This window comes from Podarcis filfolensis, assembly GCF_964270895.1.
Source record: "Podarcis filfolensis genome assembly, chromosome: 15".
NCBI lineage: Eukaryota > Metazoa > Chordata > Lepidosauria > Squamata > Lacertidae > Podarcis > Podarcis filfolensis.
This window is the reverse complement of record NC_139618.1, coordinates 15,820,628-15,847,763: the sequence shown is the minus strand read 5'-3', so window position 1 is coordinate 15,847,763 and position 27,136 is coordinate 15,820,628. Positions and strand designations below refer to the sequence as shown.

At 48.2% G+C, this 27,136-nt stretch overlaps 1 protein-coding gene across 4 annotated transcripts in view; it reads left to right on the top strand.

Annotated features, from left to right (window-relative positions):
* Positions 1-25,537, top strand: part of HIP1 (huntingtin interacting protein 1) — a 69,862-nt gene extending 44,325 nt beyond the window's left edge. For all 4 annotated transcript variants that reach the window (XM_083588405.1, XM_083588408.1, XM_083588406.1 and 1 more), the window contains exons 6-31: positions 43-119; positions 465-526; positions 1,590-1,730; positions 2,752-2,809; positions 3,020-3,095; positions 3,300-3,434; positions 10,579-10,676; positions 10,933-11,005; positions 11,895-12,078; positions 13,459-13,547; positions 14,161-14,277; positions 14,396-14,497; positions 14,894-15,088; positions 15,250-15,397; positions 16,184-16,270; positions 16,539-16,646; positions 16,749-16,885; positions 17,624-17,734; positions 17,971-18,029; positions 18,467-18,560; positions 19,958-20,058; positions 20,217-20,322; positions 21,138-21,261; positions 22,068-22,129; positions 22,242-22,353; positions 23,096-25,537. In XM_083588405.1, coding sequence (XP_083444531.1) covers positions 43-119; positions 465-526; positions 1,590-1,730; positions 2,752-2,809; positions 3,020-3,095; positions 3,300-3,434; positions 10,579-10,676; positions 10,933-11,005; positions 11,895-12,078; positions 13,459-13,547; positions 14,161-14,277; positions 14,396-14,497; positions 14,894-15,088; positions 15,250-15,397; positions 16,184-16,270; positions 16,539-16,646; positions 16,749-16,885; positions 17,624-17,734; positions 17,971-18,029; positions 18,467-18,560; positions 19,958-20,058; positions 20,217-20,322; positions 21,138-21,261; positions 22,068-22,129; positions 22,242-22,353; positions 23,096-23,115 — 2,676 coding nt within the window. In that variant the 3' untranslated portion in view covers positions 23,116-25,537. The remainder of the gene's footprint in view (positions 1-42; positions 120-464; positions 527-1,589; positions 1,731-2,751; positions 2,810-3,019; positions 3,096-3,299; positions 3,435-10,578; positions 10,677-10,932; positions 11,006-11,894; positions 12,079-13,458; positions 13,548-14,160; positions 14,278-14,395; positions 14,498-14,893; positions 15,089-15,249; positions 15,398-16,183; positions 16,271-16,538; positions 16,647-16,748; positions 16,886-17,623; positions 17,735-17,970; positions 18,030-18,466; positions 18,561-19,957; positions 20,059-20,216; positions 20,323-21,137; positions 21,262-22,067; positions 22,130-22,241; positions 22,354-23,095) is intronic.
* The last annotated feature ends 1,599 nt before the right edge of the window (positions 25,538-27,136 follow it).

Here is a 27,136-nt window from a genome sequence, read left to right as displayed (position 1 = left end):
GAGCCACAGCTTTGGCCTGACTTTCTGTCTCCCCTCATACAGAACCCCAGGTTCCCAGGAAACCTTCAAATGTCAGACAGGCAGCTTGACGAGACGGGCGAGAACGACGTGAATAATTTGTAAGTGCTGCTTGGCAGGGGGTCGGGGGGGGGCATTGGTGGTGGCTGCTTTTCCTTTCTGGGATCAGGGCAATGATGGTAGGCAAGAGGTGGGCTGTCTGTTTGGTGGTGGCTCCAGGTGGGTGGATGAGTGGTGGGAGCAGTTTTCTTTCAGGCTCACAGGTTGAGGTTCTTTCAAGTCTCTTGGCTCCCCTGCTGCAGATCTCCCTCTGCTATGTGAAGCCATGAGCTGCTTCTGGGACTCCACAAAGTTTCTGTGATGGTCCTGTGGCAGGTAAAAGACCACGGCCTCCACATTCTCAGTGTTGCAGCACCCTCCATTCAGTCTCTCTCTTTCTCACTCAGTTTCCAACTCACTGTGGAGATGTTCGATTACTTGGAGTGTGAACTGAACCTATTTCAGACAGGTAAGGTTTCACAGTTCAAAGCATGCCAGATACCTCTGCAAGGCACAATTCAGGGAGGTGTGGTTAATTCATTGGCCGTTTGCCCCACTCTTTATGGATGGCAAGCATGTTTACCCTTCCCTTAGGAAGAAACCATTGTCCATTGGGGCAGAGGGTGTTCCTGGACCCCCAGGAGGCATCTCCGTTTGCAAACAGAAAACAAAAACACCACACACACAAAATGGGAGTTTCAGACTAGAGAGAAGGTTGCAGAGTGGAAGAGAGCTCATCTTCCCCTTGAGGGGCACATGCATTCCAGCGTGTGCTTATCTCTTTTTGTTTCCCTTCTGCTGAGTCCTGCACTGACCTGGTGCAGATTTCCCTCTCTTTCCTATGTATGCACCATTCTTCCGCTTCCTTCTGGAATTGTCTACTCCCTGCAAATTCAGCATTATTTGCAGGAAAAGGGCAATTCAGGTCCACATATCTAAGAAAGTGTGCCAGGAAACAGGGGCGGGGGATTTGAAGTGAGACTGTGAAATAACCCAGGTTCAGCTTCTCTTCATTTTAAAACACACAAACAGAGTGGATGAAATTAGCCAGATGCCTGCAGAGCACTAGGTGCCCAGACGCACGTTCGCCCACAAAAAATAAAAGAGACAGCAGCTTTTGTGTTGAAGAAGCCTTGGGTGAAATGAGGATCGGGAAGAGAGACAGCTCAGGATTCCTGGCTAGGCTAGCCGCAGGACAGATGGGTTGTATCTCTTAGAAGAGACATGAGGGTCCTCCTGAACAAAGTGGGGGAGAAGGTTGTGCAGACAAAGCTTCATTTTTAACCAATCTCATTTTGGGGAAGTCTCCTCTTGGATACTGTTGGGCTTCCTTAACCATTCTCCACTTTCACTGGCATATGCTGCATTTGATACCCACTGCGGTGCCACTTTTGAGTCTGGGGTAGCCTCCCCTGTTAGTTGGCCAGCTGTTCTAGGGCACAATCTTTAGAAATGGCCCCTCTTTGTTGTGACTGGAACATGTACAGTACTTATCCAACCCTTTCTGCTTTCCTGTGCGCCTTCCCTCCCAGTCTTCAGCTCCTTGGACATGTCTCGCTCTGTGTCGGTCACGGCTTCCGGGCAGTGCCGCTTGGCCCCACTAATCCAGGTCATCCTTGACTGCAGCCACCTCTACGACTACACAGTCAAACTCCTCTTCAAGCTCCACTCCTGTGAGTACAAATCTGACTGCCCCCTTGGGGGCTTGGATTCCCTTCCCCCACCTCTCTCATTCATTGTGCTCCAGTTATCACAGCAATGATAGTTGGGGTGGCTGAGACATCCCACACCTCACTCCCTGCTGGAAGGATTGTAGGCACGTAGGAAGTTGTCTTATATGGAGTCAGACCAATGGTCCAGCTAGCTCAGTATTGTCTACACTGACCGGCAGCAGTTCTCCAGGGCTTCAGGCAAGGAGCCTTTTTCCCAGCCCTCCCTTGAGATGCCACTGGGGATTGAACCTGGCGCCTTCTGCAGACAAAGCAGGTACTCTCCTACTGAGCTGCAGCCCTTCTCCATCTTTGATGTCAGAGCAGCTGCAAACAGAGTCCTGCTTAATGTTGTAGCAGTTTATAGTGTTTAACTTTTCCTAAATGCCAAGAGTGCTTTACAGATACCTTGGCAGTTCTTTACCATTTCACTGCCAGTTCGGCCGATATAACTATTGCCATATTGGAGCAGGGAGAAGGAGGCTTGCATAGGGGCACTTAGTTAAGATCTTGGCCATTGTGATACGCCAGTACCCTGGAATATGCAAGGTAGAGTAGAAAATGAAACTTCTGAGCATGTGCAGAGTAACCTTCCCTCATCACCGAATATTAAACCAGCTTCCACACCTCAGGTTAGGAGCTCAGGGAGGCTTACAAGGCTGTGACCAAGCACTTCTGTCCCTCAACGGTTTCTGGAGGTGCATCATTGCTTTGCCCAACCTGACAGAATCACAGAATTGCAGAGTTGGAAGGGACCCTTCCAATGCAGGAATCTGCAGCTGTTCCATACAGGAAGCAGAGTGCCTGAGGAAGCAGGTGTCACATGTGTGCCTTAGCAGGGCTGACTGCTCGGCTGGTTATTTTGCTGGTGTGCACACATCTGTCTGTCTCCCCACCCCCACAAACATCACCACCCCCGAAGGCATCAGCTGCATAATATAGGTTTTCCCTGATCTTGCTCCCTTTCTGTGCATCTCTTCTCCAGGTCTCCCAGCTGACACACTCCAAGGCCACAGGGACCGTTTCCTGGAGCAGTTCAAAAAGTAAGTGTGTGAATGGCTCAGTTCCTGGCTGAGAGCTGAAAACAACTCAAAATTTCACATTTATTTGTTGAGAAGATTCTAAAACCATTAGATAGGGCCAATAAAGCTTTGCTTCACTCTTGAGGCTGGCAGACTTCCCACCTGGACTGTCCAGAGGCCCACTCAGGATGTGTTCATGGACTTGATTGCCTTTGCTCTTGTGCTCTTCAGGCTGAAGGATCTGTTCTATCGCTCCAGCAACCTTCAGTACTTCAAGCGGCTTATTCAGATCCCACAGCTGCCTGAGGTAAGACCCTTGCGGGCCTTCAACAAATGCCACCCACAGGTTCCCTTGTACTAGCATTTAAGTGGAGGGGCTGCTACTGCTGTGCCTCTTGAACTCCCAAGGTGGAAGATGTGCAGGGCAGGCTTGCTCCGTCCTGCATCGTGTGCCTCTACTCAGTGTTGCAGTTCTCAAGTTTCCCAGCTTCACCCTTCCTTCCATCACCAGAATCCACCCAACTTCCTGCGGGCCTCAGCGCTCTCCGAGCACATCAGCCCTGTGGTTGTCATCCCAGTGGAAGCCTCATCCCCCGACAGTGAGCCCATCATGGACCTTGTGGAGATGGAAACGTCTTCTCAGAAGGTGAGTGGAGGGGCAGAACTCCTCAAGTGAGAATCTGGACCTGGCCCACGAGAGGAGGGGAGGGCAGCTGTGTTCTGTTTTCAGGGAATATCTCTCTATGCACCACTCCACAGGCTACTGTTCTGCAGAACATTATTTCAACTAAACAAACTCTTCACCAGTTTCCAGCCTTGTTGTGTTCTCCTGAATGAGCCTGCTCATACCGTCAGCAGAGCCCAATGCAAAAGGACTTATTCATGCAGAGAGACCATTGTGCGAACAAAGATGAATAAATAGAGAACCCCTTTTAGAATTTTGTGTGGAAAGGAAAATGAATGAATTTGGGTCTGAAGATTGGGGAAATGTTGCTTAGCACAAGGAAGAACAGCTGGTTGTCATCCTCAGAGTGAAAACTTTGAATAATCTACTTGTATGTAACTGAAAGATGGAAAATCAGAAGTCCTTTTTATATATTTTTTTCTTCTCCTATTTTTATTTTCCTCCTTTTCTCTCTCTTTTCTTCTCCTTGTGTCCTCTACTCTGGGCCACTATTGGGATTATACACACCTGGAGGTGATGGATGGTTGGTGAGGGACCCTGTTTGAGAGACAGGGAAGAGAAGAGCTCCCAGGGTGGGAGATTGGGAGAAGAAAAGGAAGCTCCCATGTGGGAGCTGGGAGAGTCCACAAGAGTTAAGCTCTACCTTTGAGAGGGGACTTTGTGTTTTCTTTTCCCTTTCCTTTTCTGTGTGTGTCTTTATTTAGATTAGGTTTTTTATGAAAAAGCCATAATAAAATGTTATGAAAAATGAAAAAAGGAACTCCCACAGGAGGCAATGATGGCCACCAAATAATAATAATAATAATAATAATAATAATAATAATAATAATTTATTTATACCCTGCCCATCTGGCTGGGCTTCCCCAGCCACTCTGGGCGGCTTCCCAAAAAAATATTAAAATACTGTACTACGTAAAACATTAAAAGCTTCCCTAAACAGGGCTGCCTTCAGATGTCTTCTAAAAGTCTGGTAGTTGTTCTCTTTGACATCTGGTGGGAGGGCATTCCACAGGGAGGGCGCCACTACCGAGAAGGCCCTCTGCCTGGTTCCCTGTAACTTGGCTTCTCGTAGTGAGGGAACTGCCAGAAGGCCCTCGGTGCTGGACCTCAGTGTCCGGGTAGAACGATGGGGGTGGAGACGCTCCTTCAGATATACTGGACCGAGGCCATTTAGGGCTTTAAAGGTCAGGACCAACACTTTGAATTGTGCTCGGAAACGTATTGGGAGCCAATGTAGGTCTTTCAAAACCGGTGTTATATGGTCTCGGATGTCTTTAAGATAGGATGTCTTTAAGAGAGGATTAGATCAACTCATGGAGGGAAGGTCAATGAATATTAGCTACAAAGGCCATGCTCTGCCTCCATAGCAGCAATGGTTCTGAATACCAGTTGCTGGAAACAGCAGAAAGGGAGAGAGTGATTTTGCTCTTGGGTCCACTGCTTATGGGCTTCTCATTGATGCATCTGGGTAACCATCGTGAGACCAGGATTCTGGGCTAGATGGGCCATTGACTTGGTCCAACTGGCCTTTATTATGTTTTTATGTTAAAATATTTTCCTGGACTGCACACTTCAGCTTGGAGACAGTGCTGGCTTTGCATGTATGTAAAAAAAAAAAAGGTGAAGGGGTCAGCTGAGATTTCTCCACAGCATGTTGAAAATGTACAGGGAATCTGTTGCATTCAAATAATCATCCTGCCACCTGAACTACAACAATTCAGGAAGCGTTTTGCCACCATTCTCTTAATGGTGTCACCTGGTCCCTGGGGGGCAGAGTTGTTAAAATAAAGTAGGATCATAGTCTCCTCTTTTAAATTTGTTTTGTCAAAAGACCACAAGGTGGTTTGCAGCATAGAACACAAATGTCAACACATAACTTAATTTTTATGTAGTAGAGACATGATAACAGTTATATAAATGCAATTTATAAGAATTGCGTAATAAAATACAGATTTTCGTAAAAGTGACAGCACGCAAAAATGAAGCAGAAAATCAGCAGCAGGGTATCTAAAATGCAAAAGCAGTGTGCAAATGCAGAATCTCCTCTCTAGCCAAAGGTAATTCTTAATCTCAAACCCCACAAAAAATGACAGATCCTCCCAGCTCTCACCTGAGAGCTTTCCTTTCCTTTCCTTTCCTGTCCCTGTCTCTCATCCTGGGAGATCTTCCCTTCCCTCCTATCTCTCGGGGTCCTTCCGCTATTCACCTCCTTCGTCCATCCAGAAGGAGACACCAGAGGGGTAATTACCTTTGGTATTTACCCCCTCAGGGTGGCCCCCACTGCCGTTGGCCTATGACTGAGCTCCCTGCAGTATACATGGCTTTTCTCTCCCCATCCTGAAACACACTCTCAGGCTTGGTGTCAAGTCCAGTGCCGGCCAATCAACACTGCCTTATGCACCAAATTGCTCCCTTCTGTTTTCTTAATAACTGTCTATCAGAACGCCTATCACTGCTGCTGAATGTCTCTGTCGGAAACCACTGGGGCATCTCCAGGAGCCCCTCAGGGGTGGGGCTCGCTGGTGAAAACAGATTGCACAGCTGTTCTTTGTCTTGCTTGTGAAGGAGGAATCTGCCCTTCACAGTTTAGGGCCAAGAGGGATTTATCTTTTGTTGTAATTTTTTTTTTAATTTTCTGTTATACAATTTCAAATAAATATTTTACAAACTTTAAAATATCCATTGACTTCCCTTCTTCTCTTTCCATGGTTACATATCAAACACCCCTACATATATTACTATAACCATTCAAATCAATTTTCCACTTTTACATCCATTAAAAATTATTTACTCTGTTGAATTTATCTTAAAGCTGCCAGCTTTTTCAGCTGTACACAGTTATTTTCCATATATTCAATAAATGTTTTCCAGTCTTCTTTAAACATATGTTCTTCTTACTTTCTTATTCTATATGTTAAATCAGCAAGTTGTGCATATTCTGTCAACTTAAGTTGTCAGTCCTCTTTAGTTGGGACCTCACTCAATTTCCATTTGGGGGCTAGCAACACACAAGCCGCAGTTGTTGCATACATAAATAACTTTTTCTGACACCTGGGAATTTCAGTTTGGGTAATCCCCAGCAAAAAGGACTCTGGTTTTTTGGAGAAAAGTAATTTTGAACATCTTTTTTCAGTTCATTATAAATCATTTCCCAATACCCTTTTACCTTTTAACATGTCCACCACATGTGGAAGAAGTTTCCCGCCATTTCTTTATACTTCCAACATTTATCTGATTCTATCTTATAAATCTTAGACAACCTACTCAGCATCATTTTCAAATAGTTCTCTTTCAATGAATAGCATGCTGTAAATTTCAGGTCGCTTTTCCAGAGTTTCTCCCAGATGTTGAGATCTCTATTGTGTCCTATATCAATTGCCCAGTGTGTCATTGAAGCTTTAACAAGCTCGTCTTTTGTTTCCCATGCTAATAGAAGATTATACATTTTAGACAGAAGTTTATCCTTATATTGAAACAGCTTTTTTCAAATTGTGAGCTTTGGTCCAAAAATCCATTCTTTCTCTGTAATTTATCATGTAACTGGTGATATTGCAACCAATCAGTAACTTGGCTCCCTAGGCTTTCCATTGATTTCAGTTTGGGTTCCCCTTCCCCCACACACACTGTAAAATCCAGGAGTTCCCTGTAAGTTGCCCATTGTCTATCCATATTACATCTCTTAATTGTAATTGCTTCAATGAGTAATAGCCATAAAGGTGTTTTTCTTTCCAGCAGATTTTTATATTTCTCCCAAACTCTATACAGATTCTTCCTAAGAATGTGGTTCATAAAACTCTTACAGATTTTAGCCTTCCCGTACCAAAGATATGCATGCCAGCCGAATTCTAAATCATGATCCTCTAAATCTAGGATGTCTGCATTGTTAATTACAATCCATTCTTTTAACTAACACAAACAAGCTGCCTCATAGTACATTTGCAAGTCTGGCAGAGCAAAGCCTCCTCTTTCTTTTATATCTGTCATAATTTTATGTTTAATTCTTGGCTTTTCCCCCTGCCAGATGAATTTAGAAATATATTTTTTTCCATTATTTGAAGCAGCTTAAGTTATTTGCAGTTGGGATTGATTGGAATAAAAACAACATCCTAGGCAATTTAATGGCTGAAATTCTACCTAACAGGGAGTTTCATCCCCCCATATCTCCAACTCTTTCTTAACCTCTTTCCACAATTTATAATAATAATAATAATAATAATAATAATAATAATAATAATAATAATAATAATAATAATTTATTATTTATACCCCGCCCATCTGGCTGGGTTTCCCCAGCCACTCTGGGCGGCTTCCATAGAAACCAAAAATACACTAAAATATCACAGATTAAAAACTTCCCTGAACAGGGCTGCCTTAAGATGTCTTCTGAATGTCAGGTAGTTATTTATCGCTTTGACATCTGATGGGAGGGCGTTCCACAGGGCAGGCGCCACTACCGAGAAGGCCCTCTGCCTGGTTCCCTGTAGCTTTGCTTCTCGCAATGAGGGAACCGCCAGAAGGCCCTCGGCGCTGGACCTCAGCATCCGGGCAGAACGAAGGGGGTGGAGACGCTCCTTCAGGTATACTGGGCCGAGGCCGTTTAGGGCTTTAAAGGTCAACACCAGCACTTTGAATTGTGCTCGGAAACGTACTGGGAGCCAATGTAGGTCTTTCAAGACCGGTGTTATGTGGTCTCGGCGGCCGCCCCCAGTCACCAGTCTAGCTGCCGCATTCTGGATTAGTTGTAGTTTCCGAGTCACCTTCAAAGGTAGCCCCACGTAGAGCGCATTGCAGTAGTCCAAGCGGGAGATAACCAGAGCATGCACCACTCTGGCGAGACAGTCCGCGGGCAGGTAGGGTCTCAGCCTGCGTACCAGGTGGAGTTGGTAGACAGCTGCCCTGGACACAGAATTGACCTGCGCCTCCATGGACAGCTGTGAGTCCAAAATGACTCCCAGGCTGCGCACCTGGTCCTTCAGGGGCACAGTTACCCTATTCAGGACCAGGGAGTCCTCCACACCAGCCCGCCTCCTGTCCCCCAAAAACAGTACTTCTGTCTTGTCAGGATTCAACCTCAATCCATTAGCCGCCATCCATCCTCCAACTGCCTCCAGGCACTCACACAGGACCTTCACCGCCTTCACTGGTTCTGATTTGAAAGAGAGGTAGAGCTGGGTGTCATCTGCATATTGATGGACACCCAGTCCAATTTAATATTATTTTCAAATAGGTTGAGATTTCTTATTGACAGCCAAATTCCCAAATATCTAACTTTTTTACCTATTTACAGACCAGACATCCTTTTAAAAAAATATTTAAAAATTGACTGCTCATCCATGTTTTTGACCAACATTTTGGTTTTATCTGAATTTACTTTAAAACCCACCAGTTTTCCAAACCTTTTAATTTATTCTAATGCTTTGGGAATGCTCTCCAAAGTGTCAATACCACATCATCAGCAAATGCCCTTGATTTTTTAAACTCTATGTCCCACCTCAATCCTTTTAATTTCCCTATTTCTCCTTATATTCTGAAGCAATATTTCTGATGCCATAAACAACAGGGGAGACAGGGGACAGCTTTGTCTTGTTCCTTTTTCTATTGGACATTTGTCTGAAATAATATTATTTATTGATATTTACGGATTGATCAGTATAGATTGCTTTAATTCCTGCTAGGAAAGAGTTACCTATTTCCATTTTCTCTAAAACCTTGATCACGAATGAACATGAAATGTTATTGAAGGCTTTCTCCGCCTCTAGAAAGATTAGAGCAGCCTGTTTTTCATTTCTTACTTCCAAATACTCTATTAAATTAATTACATTTCTTATATTGTCCTTCGTTTGTCAGCCTGGTAAAAACCTGGCTTGGTCTCTGTGGACTGACTCAGTTAGTGTCCTTTTCGGTCTATTAGCTAAAATTGTAGGAAATAGGTTATAATCATAGTTCAGTAATGAAAAAGATCTGTAATTTTTAGTCTTTGTTAAGTCATTATCTTGTTTGGGGATCAAGGTAATGAATGCATCCTTCCATGACACTGGGATTACTCCAGTCTCCAAAATTGTATTCATGGTGTCCTTAAGTGGTTCTACAAGTGCATCCTGGAACTTTTTATAATAAATTGCAGTAAGTCCATCTGGCCCCTGTGCTTTTCCCATCATTCTGTTTATAGCCATTTGCACTTCCGAGATCAGTATGGATGCATTCAGACTTTGACAGTTTTCCTTAGATACTCAGGATATGCTACAGTCCATTTTCTCAAAGTCCTCTTTCTCACAGCGGTATAGTCAAGTATAAAATTTGTCAAACGCTTTCCTTATCTCTTTTGAGATAGTCAGATGCTTATCCTCATCTACAATATTATTTATTGTCTTATTCTTTTCTTTTTTAAGTTGTCATGCTAGCAGTTTACCAGGTTTATTAGCAAATTCAATTTTTTTCTGTTTCATTAATTTAATTTTCAGCTCAATCTCTTTATTAACTAACATAAAAATTGTGCTTGCTGGAGTTTAATCGCTTGAGATATATCTTTATCCTTTGGTTTTGCGATTAACTTCTTCTCCTCCTTCAGTAAGGCATGTGATATCTCCTGCTTCTTTTTTCTCCTTTCCCTTTTATGAAAAGCACCTTGCTGAATTAAGAAACTTCACATCGCTGCCTTGCTGGCATCCCACACTACACTTAAACCTCTTTCTTCACTTAGGTTGAGGTCAAAAAAATTGTAGGGAGCGAAGGACCAACAGGGATTTCTCGGCTGCTGGTTGATCCACTAGCTGAGAACCTTTTAGCTCTCATGCCACTGGCTGGTGGCTCCCAGCTAAATACCTGAGCAGTGGGAGGAGCAAGCACAAGCTCAGGACACAAGCTGAAGTCTCCCAGGTGTTTCCCTTCCCTTTCGCTCCAGTCTTTTCCTTCAGCAAGCAGCCTCTGCTCTTTTCCTTCAGCAAGCAGCCTCTGCTCTGACAATACAGGAGAGAGGGAGGTCAGAACATTGTTAAAGCTGCATCCTTTCAATACTGCAATTATTGCCACCTTCTAAGGACCATAGCAAAGACCCTCCCAGCTCTTGAATGGAGCTCACAGCCTTCATCTCTTCTTCCTCTTTCAGAGTCTCTTTGACAATAAGTTTGATGACCTCTTTGGCAGTTCATTCAGCAATGATCCGTTCAACTTTAACAGCCAGAATGGGATGACCAAGGATGACAAGTGAGTGAGGGTCCTTCTCGGAATGCCCTTCCTTCCTTTGTTAGAGGCTTTCATCATCATTGCATGCTTTAATTGCATCCAAGGTACACTGTGTTTGTGTGTTAATGGCTTAGATGATCAGTCTGGGGGTTTGGTGGGTCATGGAATGCCCCCATCTCTTCTAGATTTGAGCCTGCTCCCATGGTCCTGAGTGAATGCTGTCTGTCCTCCTGACAGATTGGAAACACGACACCAACCTATCTCACCCTTTTTCCAGGGACCGGCTAATTGAGCAGCTGCACAGGGAGATCAGCACCCTCAAGGATGAGCTGAAGAACTTCAAGGCCGAGGTGAATGAAATGTCCCCATCGCTGTTGGTAACGCATGAAAGGTGCCTTTCAGACTGGCACCTATCTCTGGGGCAGAGCCCAGCTCTCAGGAAGGGAGGTTTGCAGGGCAAAACAGGAGAATCCCAGAAGGTGGGGTAGGACAATTGCACACACAGCCTCCACTGCTTTTAATATCAAGGCAGAAGTTATAAAGGGTTTCACAAGTCCAAAATGCTGCATCAGCAAGATCTGGGGAAATGACGTCTCTTTTTGCAGACACGAGCAACCCGGAGCCAAGCTCCATGTGGCCACCACTACCTCTTTCAGTTCCTGCCTCTCTTCTCTGTCTCTTGTTTGGGTTACCTCAAATAATGGGCAGACAAATCTGCTAAATATCACTGGGAACAGAGGCAAAACAGCATGCTGGCCTTCCCCAACCTGGTGCCCTCCAGATGTTTTGGACTACAACTCACATCAGCTCCTGGGGGGCAGCAGGTTGCAGGGAGTGTCCATCCATCAGCAAGTGTTTGGGGGGGAGCAATCAACAGTCAGGATGGTCCAGGCTACTGGACTGTGAAGACAGCACTTGCAGCTCACTGCCCAAGACCAAGAAACAGATGTGTTGTTGGGGGTTGTAGCCATTTAACATTGTAAACACACACATGTGTGTACACACACACCTCAGCTCATCACAATTATAGGGGAGGCATTTTCTGAATGTGGAGGTGTCCCAAACTCAGGGGTGCCCCTTCTGTCTGATGTGCAGTCCTTGTTTAATTTGTTTTGGGGGTGCTCTGTGACCTGCTTCACTTGGCCTCCCCAGCCAAGACTGTGTACCCACTCCTGACCCCCCACAAATCTTGTCAGGGGGTCCCCTAATCCCCTCCCCTCTCCATTGTGGGCCCTGCAGAGCCACCGCCTGGTGCAGCAACTGAAGGGGCGCATCAACGAGCTGGAGGCGGAGCTGGCAGAGCAGCAGCACCTGAAGCAGCAGGCCCTGGACGAGAGCGACTTCCTGCGCACAGAGCTGGACGAGTTGAAAAAGCGGCACGAGGACACGGAGAAAGCCCAGCGCAGCCTCACTGAGATAGAGAGTGAGCGGGCAGAGGGCTGAATGGCAGCCCCAGCACCAAGTCTCCCATTTGGGGCAGTGGGGGCTGGTACACCGGGGCATAGCCCTCTCGCTGAAAATGTCAAGCAGTTTTTTTATTTAAAAAAATCCTGAAAATCTCAAAACCACACACTCTTTCCTTTCCCACACACATGCTGAACTTAAAGAGACGTTTATGTCAGTCTCCTGTTCTCTGGTCAGTCAGCAATCAGCCAATCCTCACCCAAAAGTTAAACTATGGCAACAAAAAGTCACTCCTGTGTGTCTCTTAAGTCAGAGGTTTTCAACCTTTTTGAGTCCACGGCTCCCTTGACCAGCTTTATTCTTTCTGCGGCACCCCTGTGGATCTCAGGAGCCCAGTTATGTCACCCCTTGCCTGCAAAACTGGCAGCCTCTCACCCTTTTTCGAACACCTTCCCTTGGAGAGTGTTCCCTCAGCCGCCTCTCCCCTCTCATTGGAAGTCTTCTGGGCAGCCACTGGTCTCTGAGCTGCACCCCCCTCGCCTCCAAAGAGAGGTGCCTTCTCACACTGCCCCACAGGGGCCTGTGACTTGTCTGTCCACTCCCAACAACAAGGGCTGGTGGACTGGCTGGGCTCCCTTGTCTGCTTGCTTGCTTACTCTGAGGCCGCCTCATCTCCTGGCAACCAGAGCCTCCTGGCCAGCCCCAGAGGCACCATTCTGGATGGCCAGAAAGTCAACCCTAGTAGGAAAGCGCTCACTCCATTTGTTGCTATGAGGCCTGTCCAGCACAGTCACTATAGCAGATATGGAAGGATTGCTTCAAAAACAGCCCTGCTAGCCTAGAGGAACCATGCATTCTTTCTGAACATGTTCAGAGTTATTTTCCTGAAGGCCAAAGGACCGACAGGGAGTGTTTCCTGCTTTAAGGAGCTTTTTTTTCTTTCCTTTTTTGGATTTGTATTGTTTCCTTATTTCCTAAATAAGTTCCGTACAAGTCCTGTTGTCATAAAAACAGCAAGAATTGCAGCCCTACCAAGTCAAAATGTTACCAGCTGCCACTGGGCAGATGGGTGGCAACTTGATTGCCCGTTTGCTTTGCTTCGGATCCTGAAGGCTCAGGGTGGATAGCAACTTGCAAGCGCAAACACATGGGTGATTAAAATGAGCAAGAATTAACACACCACAAGTCAATTAAAACTATGTCTTCATAACAGCCATGAAAGAATATGTCGGTACATTTAGCCTAGCTAACCTGGGTTCCAGTTTCTGTCTGTAACAGTTCGAAACTTGTATGAAAATCAAGTGGGCTAATAACATAAGAAATTGATCCCTTCCTGCAAAAATACATGGCTAATTCACCCTAGCCACCAAGTCACCGCCCTTGTCTGTTTCTGCTACAGGGAAAGCACAAGCTACAGAGCAGCGATACACAAAGCTGAAGGAAAAGTACAGCGAGCTGGTGCAGAACCACGCAGACCTCCTGCGCAAGGTAACCCTGCATTGTTCTTCCTTCACTTCTCGGTACTAGAGAGTTGGGGGGTGTCACTTCCTCTGACTTCATGCAACAAGATGGGATTGCATCTGCTGAAGCACCCTAACGATGGCCCTGTTAAGCCAGTTAAGATTCAGTAGCTGTGAACCACTGCCTTCCTTTTGTTAGGATTTCCACAACCTTTCTGGGTCAGCTATCTATGTATTTGCTTAGATTTCCACTTACAGCTTTTATCATTTCTCTTCAGCACTACCTAGGAAACCAGTAGCTAGGGAGAGAGAGAGAGAGGGAGAGCACTTTGGTATGTTTCTGCGTTGCACTGAGCAAAATTCACAGTTTTACCTGGAATTAGAAAGGAATTTGATGAATCTCTCAAAAGTCAGTCAATGGCTGAGGAGCCAAGTCAGTAGCAGAGCCCTCTTAGCAAAGATGGAGACTGTGCCCGGGGGGGATTTGCTGCAGTGTGCTTCCACTGCATGACTTGGAGGGAGGGGGCAAGGAAAATTCACTGGTGCCACTGAAGATGGGAGGAGGGACAGTTACTCCCATGAGCCCAAGTGGCTGAACCCACATCCTTCTCTTCCTTTGCCTCCCTCTTCCTGTTCCTTAGAATGCTGAGGTGACCAAGCAGGTGACGGTGGCCAGGCAGGTCCAAGGTGACGTGGAGAGGGATAAGAAAGAGCTGGAGGACTCCTTCCAGCGGCTGAGTGAGCAGGCCCAGCGGAAGGTGAGCAGGGGGGCAGAGGGGGGAGCTTCAGCTGAGGGAGAAGAGAAAGGGGGTTCAGAATGTCTGTTGGAGAAACCTGACGGAAAAGGGCACCAACATTCTTCTTTTCTTTCCGCAGACTCAGGAGCAGGTGGAAGTCTTGGAAGCATTGAGGAGGGAGCTCATTGTCAGCAAACAGGAACTCCAGACCCTCCGAAGCACCATTGAGTCCAGCGCACAGGTGAGACTCTCCAGCCTGGCCTCTTCCTCAGAGGCCCCGGCGGAAGTTGTGTGTATGTGTGTACACACACACACACAACAAGTCTTCTGTATGACTTCTCCTTGCTTTGCCTTAATGGCACAGGGAACACCAGCTGTTGGGGCTGCAGCCACCACAAGCAGCAGAAGGGGAAGCAGAAAGGGTGGTCGGAAGAAGGAGGGGAGCAAGAGGCTGGGTTGGCCCAGTTGTGGGTGGAAGGCAGGACTGATACATCCCCTGGGTGCCCTGGGGACGCAGAAGGTTCCTGCAGGACTGGTGCAGTTTAGGCAAAGTTGAGAAGCCCTCACCTCACCTCTCCTTTTCTCTTCCTCCTTTCTTTTTTCTTTACTCTTTTTTTTTTGTCTACCTGCTGGCTAGTCCGAAGCAGCACACAGCACTCAGCTGGCCAGCCTGCAGCTGGAGACAGCCACCCTCAATGAGACTGTGGCCCAGCGTGACCAGCAGCTGACTGATTTGCAGGCCGAAGTGCAGCAGCTGAAGGCCACCCTGCAGAGAGAGAAGGAGGACAGCGGCAAAGCAGTAGAGGAGCTACGGAGCTCTCTGGAGGAAAGGGTAAGAGGTGGATTGGAGGTGAGATGGTGGTGATTAGCCAGGAACAGCCCAAGAGGCTCTTTGTGTGGTAGGGGTTCATGGAGGGCAACCCCAGGCTCTTCTTCCACTGCTCCACGAGTAGACCAAGAGGGGAAGTCTAGCCTCTCTTCCTCTGCCCTCAGGAGAGCAACACACAGGCCCTCCAGCAGCAGCTCCTGGACAAGCAGTTTGCCCTCCTGCAGTGCGCCACGAGGGAAGCTGAGCAGATGGTGCAGGATGCCCTGAACCGAATCGAGGACCCCACACATGTCAGCTGCACGAGCTCCGCAGGTCAGCCAAGGAGGCCTGAGGCCCCTCACCCCCTTCCTTCAGCAGAGATTTCTGTGGCCAGAGCCCACTTGCAACCAAAGCATGCTTCTGACCCTCATGCTTCCAGGGGACACCTTAGACTGGCTCAGCAACTTGCAACCGTGTGCAGTTCCTGCTGAAGTTGGATAAGCCATGGCTTCAGTTACCAGTGGGAGAATAATTTCTAGTCACTCTGCACCTCCCTTCAATCAATCAGTCATTAAACTATAGAACTTCCTCCTATGGGAGGCAGTGATGGCCACCAGTTTAGATTACTTTAAAAGATGATTAGACAAATTCAAGGAGGAGGAGGAGGAGGAGAGGGCCATTGATGGCTATTAGGCATGATGACTATGATCGGCCAGCCCAGTTGGAGGCAGTGATTCCTCTGAATACCAGGTGCTGGAAACCACAAGAGTGGTTGCTTTTGTGCTCAAATCCTGCTTGTGAGTTTCCCAACAGAAGCATCTTGTTGGCCACTGTGAGAATAGGTTGCTGGACTAGATAGGCCCACTTTAGTCTTACCCAGCAGACTCTTCTTAAGTTCTTAATCTATTTCTTTTGGGGGGGGGGAGAATAATGATTTAAAGGCAGGTTTTAAACTAAAATGAATTCTTAAAAGGCTGAAAAGGAGAAGCCCAGGGCAAGAAGGAAGTCAAGACAACCCTCAAAGCTGGGTTGTACATAATCAGCTTTTAAACCCTTCTTACAGTTGCACTTCCTAGTAGGGTTGTATCCAATGCTTCCTTTATTTTGTGTGCTGTTTAGATTACCTTCTATCCAGGACCTCTGCGGCATCCGAGTGTGTAGAGCGGCTGCAGGAGGCATGCACCCAGTACCTCTCCAACCAGTCAGGTAAGAAACTTGGAGCTGTTTCCAGCTGCCCAGGCAACAGGCCCCATGTAGGACAAGCAGCATGGAAGTGGGACACCCTAAGAGCCACCCACTTCATGTCAGCAGCTGCACCCATTTGTCAGTGGCATTTTCTTTTCTACTCTGCATTGGAAAAGTAAAAGGTGGGCATTGTGGCAGAAGCACTTGGCAGTATTTCTCTTAGAAGATCTCAATGAGCCTGGAAGGATCACCTGTGCTTGGTCTCATGTGTTCTCTTCTCCCTTCCTAGATGTGAGCAGCTTGTTGTCACACGTGGCTCTCTTTGGCCACCTGGTTGGCGACACCATCGTCCAGGCAAGCGCCACTTCACACATGGCCCCCATGGAGGCTGCAGACAGTGAGTACCTGCCTCTGGCCAGGAAAAGGGTAGGACAGAAACAGGTGCCTTCCTAGGTCATGCAGGGCCTGAGTGGAGCCTTTTCCCTTTGCATGTTTCCAGTGCTGTTGGAAGCCTGCAGGCAGTGTGGCAGTGAGGCCTTGTGCTACTTGGGCACCCTGAAGGACAGAGCCTCTTTGGAGAGTGCCAACTGCGCAGCCATCAGGAACTGTCTTGGGCGGATCACTGCCATTGGAGAGGTGAGTGGCTGTATGGTTTGGGGAGGGCAAAAAGTTTGTTTATATTTATTTATTTATTGCATTTGTAATCCCACCTTTTTGTCAAGGTGTGGTTCTCTTCCTTATCTTCACAGCAACCCCGTGAGTTAGGTTAGGCTGGGAGACTGACTTGCCCCCAACATCACCCATTGAGCTTTGTGGCCAAGCAGGGATTTGAACCCTGGTCTCCCAGGTCCCCAACACTCTTAAGCACTACGTCACATTGGCTGCCGTTGGTTGGGGTTGCAAGCCCAGAGTGGATCTCCTCCAAGGAACCTATTCCTGCATTGCTTGGGGTTGAACTAGTTGACCCTTGGGGTCCCTTCCAACTCTGCTCAGTGAGCCCATGTTGCTGGCTCCTCCCAAAGGATAGAACAAGGGTAGTGGTGGGGAAACTCTACCCCACAGGCCTCAGTAGGCCTGTCAGACCTCCTCATTTGGCCAGGCCAAGCCACACCCACCTGCCCACATTGTGCAGGACAGGGAAAGATGCTGCTGGCCTCAAAAGGGGATTGCAGGGATCAACTGACCATCCACGCAGGCAAAAGCAGCTCATGTGATGCCCCTGGTACCAGGCGACAGAATGCGGTTGACAGAGACAAATGGAAGGATCCTGTTCCCCACACCTAGTGAGCTCCTCTGAAGATGAAGTTGATATGAGGCAGTGGGGGATACAAGAGAAGGCAGCAACTTTGTAGGTCACCCTCTGCTCTGTTGCAGGACCTGCGCCCCAAGGGCCTGGACATCAAGCAGGAGGAACTCGGGGATTTGGTGGACAAGGAGATGGCAGCCACAGCAGCAGCAATTGAGATGGCAGCTTCCAGAATTGAGGTGAGATGAGAGAGAGGAGGATCGGCTTCCTGTTTGCCCAGTGGGATTCCTTCAAAAAGAAGGAGGAATAATGTTTTCTTTTTCAGGGCAGGGGAATAGATTTCAGTTCCAGCTCCGTGCCATGCTAGGGGTGGCTGGTTCTCAGCTTTGCTGTATAAGTGAGAGTGGGCTAACGCTGTTCATCCTGTAGCTCTGACACCTACCCCACTCTCTCCCCACCACCCTTGTCAACACAGGAGATGCTGAGCAAGTCACGGGCAGGAGACACTGGAGCCAAGCTTGAGGTCAACGAGAGGTTGGTATGGAAGGCTGGCACCAGCTGCCTCTCCCTCCTCCCTGCCTGGAGTTTTTTCTGGGCACCACTGGCACACCTCTTCCTCCCCACCCCACTCCAACACACCATTTTCAGGACAGCATGCTTTAGAGCAGCCGTGGCCAAGCTGGCACCTTCCAGCTGTTTTGGACTACAACTCCCATCAGCCCCAGCCACTACAGCTGCCTGGTGGCACCAGGTTGGCGAAGGCTCTCTGTCCTCAAAAGAAAGGGTTAGTCTGCTATCATCTCGGAGCCAGAGAAGGGTGCCTGCTCATTCCTTGACTTCTGTGCTTCCTCTACCTGGCAAGTGGTTTTTGCTCAACAATGTGGGGAGGGGGCCTCTGGGACTTTTACAGTGGAGCCCATATGCTTTGGATGTAAGCAGACACTGCACAGACAACCCTTTGTGATTTGCAGGATTCTGGGCTCCTGCACAGGCTTAATGCAGGCCATCCAGGTTCTGGTCAAGGCTTCCAAGGACCTCCAGCGGGAGATTGTGGAGAGTGGAAGGGTGAGTCAGCAGTGCCAGCCTTGCAAGCTGGGAATGTGGGCTTCTCACTCAGCGTGCCTTCTTGCTCCCGCTGTGCCCCAGATGCTGTCAGTCTGTGGTGTTGTTTACATAAAACATACTCCACTCCTTGATTAAAGGTGGGGCAGGAAAGTGCCGTTGTTCCAGTGTGCTCCTGAGTTGTTGAAGGGGTGTGTTGTGCTCATGCTAATAGCACTCCAATCCCTTGGGCAGCTGGGTGGAGGAAGATAAAATGAGATGGCTTTCTGGGACCTAGCTGCAGCCTCTTGCTGTCTTACATGCCTCTCTTCCAAGTGTTATAGGGGCCTAGGAGACAGATGGGTTTTTAGCTCTTAAATAGGATGCTGGAATGGTGGGTGATAGGGGACCCCCACAGGGGTTCTGTTTTCTCATTGCTATCAATGTATGTGGAGTTAACAAAGGAGTATGAGAATCGGCCCACATGAACACAATTCATACTGCTGGGCGAGTTAAACTAATTTGCTTTATTTAGAGTACTGTGTTGCAATTATTAGATCAAGCCTCTCAAAGCAGTATACATAAAATTTTGAAAACACCAGTCTTTCAAAGGTTCAATGCTGGATAAATAGGGTTGCATAGCAAAAAAACAGAACTAAAACTCAGATGAATTGGAACAGGTGTGGCAAGTGGAGCACAGCTGGGCATCCCATGGTCACTCTTACAAGAGGGTACATGCAGCTCCCACTTTGCCAATGAAACAGTTTTTTGACATCAGTCAGGGTGCAGGTCCAGATGCTACATCACTTGGTAACTCGTTAGAAGGAGAGTTCATAACTCACATATATTCTTGTCTGTTCATTCTGAGAGAATGTTTGTGTCCAGAGTTCTCTTTGGGATTAAGATACCCTTTGCAGAGCTTTTTACCTAACCTCAGAACATAGGCAAGAGAGAAAGAGGGGAGAGAAGAGTAAAACAGAAAGCGGGTTGTTTGTTCTCCAGTGAACACCACCAGGTTCTGGAATATCTAAAGGTGGTCTGTGAGGTGGCTCTTACCTCTCTGCACACCCCAGGAAAGGCTGTGGCTTAGTGGTGGAGCACCTGATTTGCATGCACAAGATCCTGAGTTCACATGCAGAGCTGGGAAAAACTCCCTGCATGGAAGCCCTGGCTAGCTGAAGGCTGGTAAGGGAAGGCAATACTGAGCAAGGTGCACCAAGGGTTAACCTGGTATAAGGCAGCTGCCACTCCCCTGTCAGGCTGAAGCTCACAGCCATGGAAGCTAGAAGGCTGCGAATGGAGTGCGTTGCGCTGACCTCTGTGGCCTTGTGGCGGGTGCAAAACTTCTGGTGGCAATTGAGAGAGACAGAATGAACAGCTATTCCTGGCAATGCTTAGATCTCACTCCTCTTCTCATCTAGGGAGCAGCATCCCCCAAGGAGTTTTACGCCAGAAATTCCCGCTGGACGGAGGGGCTGATTTCTGCCTCCAAGGCTGTCGGCTGGGGAGCAACTGTGCTGGTGTAAGTGTTTGGGGAGAAAAGGCAGCAGACACCCCCGGGGTTACTTCATAGTCTACTGTTGGCCTGCAAGCTAGGCAGTGCTGTGATGAGGGGCTGCAGCTTGTAGCCCTGGAGTGTGAGGGGTGGCACTCTAACATCCCTTTCACATATTTCCCTAGAGATGCTGCTGACCTCGTGGTTCAAGGCAAGGGGAAATTTGAGGAGCTCATGGTCTGCTCGCATGAAATTGCAGCAAGCACAGCCCAACTAGTTGCCGCTTCAAAGGTAAGGACTGCCTTGTGATACCTCCTTAGAACCATAGAATTGGAAGAGGTCCAAAGGGTCATCTAGTCCAACCCCCTGCTGCAGGAATGTTGAGCTGAGTGCCTGAGCAAGTGGCCAACAGCCAGTCATACAAGGAATGAATAAGCTTAATAGGCTTTCCTGGGCAGTCAGGATGTCAACAGCCGTTTGACTGGCAGTGTCCTGCTCTGTTTGCCACCAGCGCTTTCTTTCTCATCTGCTGTCAGTGGCAAAGCAACTGAGCCAGTAGGACCCATTTGTGGCCTGGTGATGTTTCCTCACCAAAATGATCCATGGCTTCCTTCCAGCTTAAGTACAGCTGTAGGTGGAACCCCATCACAAATCAGTTGTTAAAGCTTCCCGCTTTGGGTGCTCCTCCTGCATAAACAATCATCCAAAGGCTTTTCTGGAAAAGCCAGTTTAATGTCTCAATATCCCACTTCCATAAGAGTTTCTAAAAGTTTGATCTGTGAAGTGGGGAGAAGAAACTGATAGGGGGCTTTGGGTGGGCAAGAGTGCATTTCATGAATGTTTTGCTCCTGAGGATATAGTCTAGGACCACCCATGGTGCCTGATGTTTGAGCTTTTCTTCTAGGATGGCATTAGAGTGGCACTGGGGGCCTTTGCTTGCTCTCTTCCCAACCATCAGGGGATCTGCCCTTTCCTTTTTTGTAACATCTGGAACTCCTCTGGAGCAGCACATTGCAGATCGCTTGCTTTGTCCACCACATGTGGCACGTAGAATCCTTTTCTCCCACCTGCAAAGAAGCCACTGATTCTCCTCTTTGATCCCCCAGGTGAAAGCAGATAAGGACAGTGCAAACCTCAGCAAGCTCCAGACCGCCTCCCGGGGAGTCAACCAGGCGACAGCCAGGGTGGTGGCTACCACCAAGTCAGGAATGTCACAAATTCAGGAGACAGGTCAGTTTCTGAATCTGAAGTTGGAGATCCCTTTTCCCTTCTGTTGTTGTTGTTGTTGTTTAGTCATTTAGTCATGTCTGACTCTTCGTGACCCCATGGACCAGAGCACGCCAGGCACTCCTGTCTTCCACTGCCTCCCGCAGTTTGGTCAAACTCATGCTGATAGCCTCGAGAACACTATCCAGCCATCTCGTCCTCTGTCGTCCCCTTCGCCTTGTGCCCTTAAATCTTTCCCAACATCAGGGTCTTTTCCAGGGAGTCTTCTCTTCTCATGAGGTGGTCAAAGTATTGGAGCCTCAGCTTCAGGATCTGTCCTTCCAGTGAGCACTCAGAGCTGATTTCCTTAAGAAGGGATAGGTTTGAACTTCTTGCAGTCCATGGGACTCTCAAGAGTCTCCTCCGGCACCATAATTCAAAAGCATCAATTCTTCGGCCATCAGCCTTCTTTATGGTCCAGCTCTTACTTCCATACATCACTATTGGGAAAACCATAGCTTTAACTATACGGACCTTTGTCGGCAAGGTGATGTCTCTGTTTTTTAAGATGCTGTCTAGGTAGGCATCTCCTGTAGGCACCTGTTTCTCTAAGGCAGAGGGGTAGCGGTCTCTGTTTTTCATTCAGTTCAGTTACAGCCTCTCTCTTTCTTTTTTGACATTGCTTATTCATCTGACTGCTTGAATCCCACAGGAAGCACAGCTGGGCTCACCAGCTGCCAGGCAGTTCTCAGCACAATGTGGGAAGGGATGAGTCCTGCACTTCCATGCTTCCATTAATGAGAGTAAACTTATGTGTTCTCCCCCTGCAGACAGCATGGACTTCTCCGCCATAACGCTAACACAGATCAAGCGTCAAGAAATGGATTCCCAGGTATTTGGGAGAGGGAGGGAGAAAAGAGAGTAAAAAATGCCAGGCAGAGCAGAAGGGAGAGGCATTGCAGCCTGGTCACTTGCACTCCAGAAGCCTTTCTCCTCCCTCCTAGGTGCGAGTCCTGGAGCTGGAGAACCAGTTGCAGAAGGAACGCCAGCGCCTGGGAGAGCTGCGGAAGAAGCACTACGAACTGGCAGGGGTGGCTGAGGGCTGGGATGAGAATGGTGAGTCTGGTGGCCTGTTGGCTTCTATGCTGGCCTTTGGGCCACAGCAGGTTCTGGGCTTGCTGGCCTAGCCACAATTCTCCCAACTTGGGCCTGTAGCCTCCTTCCTGCTAAGACACTGAGGACCAGCAAAGGGAAAGGAACCACAGTTGAAGGCCCTTTCATCTCAATTCCCAACACCTTGAGTTAGTGCTGCAACCACAGAAAGGGCAAAATTTTGTTTGTGGAGCACCCCTGCCAAAAATAATAATAATCTTGGGTCAAGGAAAGCCTTACCTTATAGCAGTGGTAAGGAAATAGCCCACCCTCCTCTGATAGGCCACATTTGGAAGGTAAGCGGAGCTGCCTATCTGTCAATCACCTGCCACCAGGTGTCAAACATCAAAGGAAGAAATGGAAGCATGCTCTTGAGTGAGCTCCCAATTATTTTGTTGTTCCTTCCTTTGCAACCCCAGCTGGAGCCATAGCTGAGGTTTGAATCCAGACTGTGCTTGAAAGATTTATTCCAAAAGCAGGTTAGTTATGGGTTGTATTCATACATATACGCCAATACCTTGACTTCCCTAGTTGCCTAGACCTGACAAAGAGCTTTCTCTCTCTCCCTCTCTCTCCCTTTCTCTCTCTCCCTTTCTCTCTCTCTCTCTCTCTCTCCCTTTCTCTCTCTCCCTTTCTCTCTCTCTCTCTCTCTCTCCCTTTCTCTCTCTCCCTTTCTCTCTCTCTCTCTCTCTCTCTCTCTGCCCAGGTGCTAATCTAGCCCCCTGAGGAGACAGCTGGAGAAGAGGCACCATCCATTGGTGCAGCTGCTTCCGAACACGAATTATAAACTCCTTTGGAACATACCGCAAAGCCTGTGCTCACCACAAAGACATTCCTCTCTCTCTCTTGGGCCAGCAAGGGCGCCCTGCTGGTCAAGAAGGTAGTAGCAGCCATGGCAGAGGGGGCACAGGGAGAGGAGGTGAGGAACCTCCCCAGCACCATAGCAGCAACAGTAGCAGCATCCACATGCACTGCCTGCCATAGCCCACAAAGCCCACACTGGCCTCATGGGCGTCGTTCCAGCTTTGCAGCCACTCTGCAAAAGTCGTACTCCATCTCTCTCCTCCACCACCTTCAGTTCACTTCCTTATTTGCACAACCTTCGAGCTGCCAGCCTTGACCTTCGACCCACACCAGGGCCCGTGGTGACATCTCTCTGCTCATGCTGCTTCTCTTTGTCTGCCACCTCTTGTCCTCAGAACCAAGAGGGTGGCAGGACCTGTTGAAACTGGTGTGTGTGTGTGTGTGTGTGTGTGTGTGTGTGTACACACCTGACCACCCTGGGATGACAGGGTTGGAGGGTCTTCAGTACAAACAGACCATGGTGCCCAGAAGGGATGGATTAGGTCCATCCCAGAGATGGGTGGCAGCCATCTTCTCACAGGCCATCCCGTAACAGGCAGGAAACACTTCTTGGCCTCACAGCCCCTCTCTTCTCTGGCTCCGCTGCCCGCTCCAACAAAGCAGGCCTTTCTGCTGCTTCAGAGCAGCCCACTGTGTGTTGAGCCAGCAATAAACAGCTGAGAATCTCAGAGCGGGAAGAGCTGGCGAGGGTCTGATGGGGCCAGAGCAGCTGCTTTCATGTTGGGCTCTGTGAGGGACTCCACCTGCTCATACGTAGACCTGGCCAGTTGCCCTTTTCTCACACGGAGTCCATTAGCACAACCCATCAGCCCTCCCTGGACCGAACGGAATCTGAAATAGCCAGCAACGCAAGGCGATGTGGATCCTGTTGTAGACTTGGCTTCTTCCCCCACCCAACTGATGCTGCCTTCCATGACTGGCTGCCTCAGGCACCTTGTGATCACTGTGAGTCATTAGCCATACAGCAGTGGAAACATCTGGGCAGCAACCCTGCACTGTCCTCGTTCATGATAGAGGAGTATGTGCGCGCTCTCTCTCTCTCTCTCTCTCTCTCACACACACACACACACACACAAGCATGGATACACCTGTACACCCTAGATTAGAACCTGCCACTGGGGGCAATCCAATGTGTGCCTGCTCCTTGCTCCAGCTGGGGCAATCACTCGGAAGCAGAGAACCTCCCTGCTGCATCGGGTGGGACTGCCCTGCGCCTGGTATCTGCCGGCAGGCCAGCCTGATTCAACTTGAGGGCGGGAGGGTTCAAGCTACAATCCAAACAAAGGTGACCATCATGTAACATTCTCCCTGGGTCATCTGAAATGGTCCCAAGGGCTGCCAAAGAGTCTGGGAACTTTGGAAGCTCTAACAATGGAGTGGGTGGTTGGACTGGGCCCACGATCAGCCTTTGACAAGGTAAAACAGGGAAATTTATGAGTCTGACTTGTGGCGCTGTGTCCCACAGTGTCCCTGGGCCTGTTCCAGACCCTCCTCCTTGCCCTCAAGTCACTCAAGATCAGTCTGTCTTTCGCACACTGCCATTGGGGTGCAGGGGCTGGAGGGACCCACAGAGGAGCCAGGGTTTCTTGCTCTCCCTGTTGGGAGTTACTCCAACTTGCCTACCCCTCTCCAGTTCTTCTGAAGAAGTCGTTGCTTAGACCAACAGCCTCTCCAAGTGGTGCCTGTTAATGCCCCCGGCCTTCCTGCCATCTGGGTGGCAGCAGCCCAAGAACCAAATAGCCCTCTCTTCCCACCGCCAGCTTGAATGAGGCCACTCAGCTGCCTGCCTCTCTCTCCGAAGCAGCAGGAACAGCCTTGCTGCCACAGCACATGATAGGAGAAGGGGCTCCATATGGCACTGAACTACCCTTACGCAACCCCTTCTGCCCTCCGTCCCCTCCCCCCCCAACTACCTCAGGTTTTCAGGCTGACGGGCCACCCATGTTGGGGACAAAAAAGAAGACTGCCTGCCAGGGTGATGTCTTGAGCCTGGCAGAAAGGCCATTTTGTCTCACTAGTAAAGTGACTTCCTCAGTGCTCGCTCTTTCTCCTCTATTTTTTAAACTTTTCCTAAATTGGGGTGAGGGGTGTCAAACAAAAACTTCCATTAGAGCAGTATCCCTTAAGTGACTAAAATCACTCACCACAGGTCTGGGGCCAGGTTACCAGTTGACCCAGGTGCCAGCTCTCTTTTTAATTATTGTATTAAATACAAGATTCCCCCCCCCTTTGTATGATATGTTGAATGTGTGTTTTCAATTTTTAAATAAATATTTCAACCCGGTTCTGTTGGCTTTGTAATTTGTAAGAGGGAGATCCAGGACTCACAGTGTTCCCTTTGGCAGACTTACTTTTCCAGCTTACTCTGTATGTGATCAGGTGAACCCAACAATCTAGCCAGACCAGCACCCAAAGTAGAGTTGGTTGACCTTCCTAAACCCAGTGCCCTCCAGCTTGGGGCCGATGAGAGTTGTAGTTCAAAATAATATGTGGGGTGCTGGGTTGGGCTAAAGGCAGGGAGAGAGTAGCATGCTGACCGTCCTCCTGCCTTTGGGGTCAGAATAACACAAAAATATGCATGTCTGACTTCTCATTCTGTGCCATTGTGGAAGGCTAGAATTTAACAATGGCCCCCTTAGGCCATGACACAGAGAGAAGGGTAATGGTTAGGGAGAACAGGGCCAGAGCTTTTGGAATGACTCAATATGAAGTACATAGAGCTGTTAGAAGCTGCATCGAGCTCAAGGTTAAGTATCAGATACCAGCTTTCAACACCCTGATAACCCCTTGAAGCACTTCGTATCACCACATTCATTCCTGCACCTTTGTCCACACCATCGTTCATTGTTTTAAACATTTATACCATGCTTTCTCCCTCCACAAGGGAGTTGCTCAAAGCAGCTTGCAGAGTGCCGGCTGGGTTGGGTCTCAGTGAAATTCACTCATTGGATCTTTTCTTCTAGCCCAGCCTTCTGGTACTTAATTTCTTATGAAAGTCCCAGCTGTCAAATGTAGAAGAGCTTCTGACACCCTTCAGGAGTTCTGTTCGGTAAACCCTGTGCTGTAATGGCCCTTGGCCTTTTGTACAACAGTCCTCATTGGGGGGTGTCTCACCTGAGCAAATGAAAAATGCTGTTTTATTTCTGTAAGGCGCTGCTTAAGGAGCGAGGACCTGATTTCCCTACCCTGGGCAATTGTACTTAAAACCTTTGTTTTTACTCTGCACTTCAGTGGAAAAGGCAACCAAAGTCCTTTGGGGAAGGACTGAAGCTCAATAGCAGACCATCCACTTTGCATGCAGAAGCTCCCAGTTTCAATTCCCAGCATTTTCCAAACTGCTGCCACTCAGCAAATACTAAGGTTGATGGATCTATGCCCTGACTTGATAGGAGATAGCTTCCTAAAGTGGACATACAAAGATAAATAATAATACAAGCCTCATGCTACAAGTCATAATCTAAAAGCCCTTAAAGGGAAAAGGAGGAAAAAACAGCAAACTGGCACTAATTCCTATTGGCTACAGAGTTCTCATTAGAACCAAATGTGATGGAAACCATTATGGAAGAAAAGGAGCTGAGAGTTGTTGGTCTGCTTGAACCGGAGCAGCATCTCTGCTTCCCATCTAGCCTTCATTGGATGGTTGCACCCAGGTGATGGTTGATAATGGGTGCTATGCCAGAGTGTGGTGATGGTTTATATATATCCAAAGAAGTACCCCACACTTAACCCTCTTCTTTTAAAAGGGTAAAAAATAGATCTATTTTCAAGCTGTGTTTTGCTGCATCTGGAGAGCTCCCCTTCACAGAACTAGTTTTTCCTGAAGAGGAAGGATAATCCTTAAACTGGTTTAAGGCTGCAATCCAATATACATGGTTACTGGGCC